This window comes from Mus caroli, chromosome 9 (assembly GCF_900094665.2).
Source record: "Mus caroli chromosome 9, CAROLI_EIJ_v1.1, whole genome shotgun sequence".
NCBI lineage: Eukaryota > Metazoa > Chordata > Mammalia > Rodentia > Muridae > Mus > Mus caroli.
The window spans coordinates 114,882,892-114,888,274 of record NC_034578.1 but is presented as its reverse complement, the minus strand read 5'-3'; the positions used below and the strand labels follow the sequence as shown (position 1 = coordinate 114,888,274).

At 50.0% G+C, this 5,383-nt stretch overlaps 1 protein-coding gene across 1 annotated transcript in view; it reads right to left on the bottom strand.

Annotated features, from left to right (window-relative positions):
• Window positions 1–1,530: 1,530 nt before the first annotated feature.
• Window positions 1,531–5,383, bottom strand: part of Exog (exo/endonuclease G) — a 19,840-nt gene continuing 15,987 nt past the window's right edge. The window contains exon 6 of the mRNA XM_021172547.2: window positions 1,531–2,987. Coding sequence (XP_021028206.1) covers window positions 2,526–2,987 — 462 coding nt within the window. The 3' untranslated portion in view covers window positions 1,531–2,525. The remainder of the gene's footprint in view (window positions 2,988–5,383) is intronic.

Sequence of the window (5,383 nt, the reverse complement as noted above, 5' to 3'; positions counted from 1 at the left end):
TGAGCTCAACAATACCCTCTCAGATGAGGCAGGGCACACAGGTGACATGGAGGCACACAGGATCATGCCAGTGTCAGGCTGCAAACTGAGCAGAGCTCTGCAGGAAGCCATTCCCTCAAGAGCAGACTGCCTCTCCTGCTGGGCACTTGTCAAAGGCCGGAGAGAAGGGCAGAGGTCTCTGCTGGTTAAGATGTAAGAGCAGAAATGGCAACGCAGTTCAGGGGCTAGCATCCCTCTCCCTAACCTCTCTAGCTTCCAGTAAGGCTTTTGCTGTATTCAGCTTTGGCCAACAGCCTTAGTCCAGAGACCAAAGAACTTGAAGATATCACTAGAAATTAAGAAAGATTAAGAATTAAATCTCCTACCCAGAGACAGGGACTTCCCACAGCAGCGCCAACTCAGCCTGGTCATTTCTTCAGACCAGGAACTGGAAGGGTGAATGGCCCAGAAGGCTCAGCCCAAGAACCTGAGGGAGCCCACTGAGGTAACGAACGGACAGTGATCCCACTCAGGTTTGACTGGTTATGTCTATCTCTGACACATTTGATACTCAAGTATGGCCCAGGAATCTGCTGCACTGCAATCCAGGAAAACAGACAGCGACACTGAGGAGCCATTTTAAGTGTTTGTTTTGGGTCCTCTTAATGAAATGTTCACAAGAACAATTCAAGGATCAGTGTTGTATACCAATAGACATTTCTCACATAAAATCTGAGATCGGGGTTCAAGAGCACTGGCTGCTCTTGCAGAGAACCCCGATTCAACTGCAGAGAATCCAGCATTCACACAGTATGTGAATCACCATCTGTGATTCCACTTCCAGGGTATCCAATGAGCTCTTCTAACCTCTGTGGGCAGCAGGCACTTGGGTGGTATGCACAGATGCAAGCAGGCAAAACACTCATAAAAAATACAGATTCAATAAATAAATAAATAATACGCAGTCAGGCGTGCTGTCTTTTTGGTTTGCTCTTATTTCTGTCTTACAATGGCCAGGTAGCATCTTTCATAAGAAATAAAATCCCAAGCTACAGAAACTTTCTGATACAGACAAGATTCTTCCTGAGTAGGGAGAGTAGGGAAAGTGTGGGAAGCAACTCCAAAGCTAGCAGCAAGCCAGGCCAGCAGAGGAGAGCAGGGCCATAGGAGGAGGAGCTCGGCTGCATAAACACATGGTGGGAAGCTGGGGCACAGGCAGGAGGAGCCCCAGCCTCCTTCCCAGGCCCCGCCATCACCTCTTTTCTGAGGAGAGAAAGTAACAGATTTTTTTCGGTCATGGTGACATTTTGGCTTTCTATCCTCAGAAGGACTGGCACAAGTTAATGGGGAAGAGGAAGGTACCGCAGAACGGAGTTAATCCGTCACTGTGTCCTACACCTGATGGTTTCTTTTTATCCAAATGAAGGAGCAGTAGAGGGTCAGCCAGAGCCTTCTTTCTCTTTTTTTTTTTTTTTGGTTTTTCGAGACAGGGTTTCTCTGTGTAGCCCTGGCTGTCCTGGAACTCACTTTGTAGACCAGGCTGTCCTCGAACTCAGAAATCCGCCTGCCTCTGCCTTCCAAGGGCTGGGACTAAAGGCGTGCACCACCACTGCCCGGCTCAGCCAGAGCCTTCTTGTCTTTATTGTAAAGTCGTGCATTTCTATCAGAGGCAAACACAATGCCACAAAGATCACTCTCGTACTGCTTGGAGGACAGTGGCAGAGTGGCAGATTCAGACAAGTCCTTTTGCCCAGAAGCTACTGGGCTATGCGCATGTACTCAGGACAGCTCAAGATCTGAATAAACCAGTCTGGAGGTCGGCACAGAAAGCAGCTGTTCTTTCCCCAGGCAATGAGCTGGTTTGGACCTTGGGCCCAGGCTATACCTACCTGTGGTGTGCTGGTCCAGCAGACAGCAGGACCAGAGGTACCCGGCGACTCTTGGCACACACCTTTCTTGGGCTCCTTTAGGAGCCAGTGAGGCAAGAAACATACTTATCTGGCACCGTGTGATCCGCGGAGGGAACCACAGTCTCTGGTTAAACCCACAAGGTACCTAATCTTTCCAAGACCCACATTTCTTCCCACAGAAATGATGTGAGAAGAGATACACCCTTCTCACCAGGAGGGCTGTAGTACCAGAAACAGCCCTGGATGCAGGGACCAGGTACGGACTGAGTTACACCCATCTAACTCTGTCTGGACTCTGAGGCACCCTGGATGACTTCTGTTGAATACCAATGGTAAAGATACAGAGTTCTCTGAGCCTCAGCTTCCCCGCAGGTAAGACGGGATAGCAGGGTTTGCACAGAGGACGAACAGTCATTGGATCCTCCAACACAGACAGATGGGAGGACTTCAGGGTCATGAGGGAAGCAGCACGTGAGAGCAGAGTTTTAAAACCATCTCGGCCACCTCGGATCCCAGCGAAGGACAACGACACTGAGTTTTGAGTCCCGAGTCTTTGGAGGATTTTGGTCAGAATTCCATCATTTCTTGAAAATAAACCTGTTGGTCACAGGTGCTCAGTGCACACCCAGACAGACACTAGGACTGCTTTTCCAGCTGGGCGTCCTTTTGCTCCTTAGCCTTCAGTTCCTCCAGCTTTTTCTCATAGCGACTCAGGAAGTAACCGTCAGGTTCCACCCCTGAGCTCTTCAAAGCTTCCAGAACCTTCTCCAGTCTGGCCACAGACCGGGCTCCGTCAATCTTCCTCGTGCTCAGGTACAGAGTGAATTCCTGGAAACCCAGGAGCTTGCAGGTGTCCACAGAGCAAATATTCCGGATGTCCCTGCTTCTATCCAGACGGGGGAAAAACACCAGACCTGACATCTTCTCCAGGTCATGGAGGCTCACCTGGAACTCGGATAACTGGGACTGGAACCCAATGGCTTTATTTGGCACCACAAAGGCCCCCAGCGCCAGCGGCTCCGTAGATTCCGGGCTTCTGCGAGCCAGGATCACCTTGTAAAGGTGCGAGGGAACGGCCACGTTGTCCTCACCAATCACCTAAAAACAGAGGAGTCCGATTAGTGCACTGGGCTGTGCCGACACTTCCCAGGTTTTGCTCCCACACCTCTGTAGATGCCTTACAGGAAACGGCCTGTGAATGGCCTCAGTGTAGCCAGTGCATTCAACCAACTGCCAAGGAAAAGGAAAGACATTCAAACAACCCGTGAGTACTGACCAGTTCTAACCAGTCTTTAAAATACTGTTACCTCTGCAAGCGGTGGCTCCAGGCTTTAATCCCAGGACCCTGGAGGAAAAAAAAGCAGGTGGATCTCTGAGTTCAAGGCCAGCCTGGTCTAAGGGTGTCCAGGATAGCCAGGACTACACAAAGAAACTCTGTCTCAAAAAGAACAAAATAACGACAAAAAACCATAATGTTACCCCAAAGGGCAGGGGTCACAGCATGTCCACAGGACAGAGGACGAAGGGGTGCCATAAGCAAGCACTGAACTTCCAGTGGGAGGGAGGGAGGGGGGCTGTCATTTCCTCTTCATTGGCTAATCAGAACTCCTAACACTCTAAACACAGAAGTCAGAACTGCTGGCTTCAGCACTCCCAGCTCTTACAGTACAAACAGCCCAAACGCCCCAAGGAACAACAGACAGCCCTTGAAGCCGCAGCCAGACACAGTAGCAACAGAACTTTCTAGATCACCTCGATCGTCGCTCACTTTTCACAGTTAAGTCCATGCAACTGCTTTTGCTTAGTTCCAAATGCTCCTGGATTACCAAACATCGACCTTCTAAATTACGCTGTCAAGTCACACACTTTAGAAAAGTAGCCACACAACGAGGAAGGCAGAGGCAGAGAAACAAGCCGCTCTGTAGGTTGGCCGTATTAATGAAATAACAGGATTAAGAAGCCTCTTCAAATGTCCTTCCAATATGCTTAAAAGCCTCCATCTGTTGTCTAAAAAACAAAAGCGGGATGTCCATTTGCTTAATGGTCCCCGATAAAATGACAAGACCCAACTGGACATGCTCGGAGTGCCCAGAGCAGGCCTTTGCTGCCGTCAGTAGGTTACTCTCCTGTCAGACAGTTCTAGCTGTAGATGAGATTCCCTGTCAGAAGCCCAAATAAGGCGGCGAGATGCAAGCCAAAAAAGAGGTTTTCCCTGATTTTTACAAACTCCTATCTGCACTGCACATAGCCCAGAACTCCATGGTCTGTCTGTTACACATTACCACAGCCAGCTACAGGACTTCAGGGAAGACCCCGCCACAGGATCTACAACAATGCCTTTGAACATACGGAAAGTGGTTGGTCGGTCAGGGCTCAGACAGAGCAGGGCTTACGAAACCACACTGCTCACAGGTTCGAGATCTCGGCCCCAGGGGTGAGCTGTGCATGAGGACGTGAGCTCGTCGAAGCAAAGGGATGAGAAGGTAAGCTGGTGTTCACACTCGGGTCACAGAACCCCAGCAGATGCTAATGATGCTGGGTCGTAAGCCTAGCACTGACCCGCAGCACGGTAAAAGGGTGGTGCAGCTAGGAATCTGGCATCCAGGTGAAGGCAGGAGGGCCATAAGCTCTAGGTCATCCTTGGCTATACACTTAAGAGCTCGAGGCCAGCCCGGACTACAAATCTCATTACAAAGGAAAGAGGAGGGCAGAGAACTCTGCAGGACACTATCTGCGGGGAGAGCCGACTGCCACGGCATGTGGCCCGATGCTGAAACATGATAAATAATAACAGTAAGGGCTCAGGAACCAAAACTAAGGACATAACTACGATGGAGCCACACTCACAAGGTGGTAGGAAACGAGCTGCAAACATCCCACAGTGGCTGGTAAGCCAACTCCTGGCACCACCTAGTGGGCTTTCCATGCCACTGCAACACAGCATGAAAACCCTGGGATCCTTCTATACCATTCTCTTGCCTATGTCTATCTTGTGAGCTCCCTGTCCGCAAACAAATGGTCATTTTCACAAATAATTGCCTGGTCATCATAAGGCATGACCACCAGAACCGCTAACCGAGTTCCTTCACTTCCAGCAAAAAGTATCCATAACTGACATTTCCCACTTCCCGGCTTTACTTGCTTACGTGCCGTTTTATAGTTTTGGGGTTTTAGACTCATGACAGTTTGAGGATCTCCAGTGCTGCAGTCCAGAAGGCATCAGGGATGCTGGGCACCAGTCTATCCCTCAGCTGCACCTCAGTCCTTGACAGAGGTGCTTTGCTTCTGGCCAAGACCTCCCCACAGGTAAGTAGAAAGCAAAATCTACGTTCATTTTCTGAGTAACCTTGTCTGAGTTTCTCAGCACACGCAAAAGACACCATGCCTGCTTGAAAATTAAATAACCCAGTGTCTGTTCCTTAACTTTGGGACTTAAGAGCCGGGCGTGGTGGCACACGCCTTTAATCCCAGCACTCGGGAGGCAGAGGCAGGCG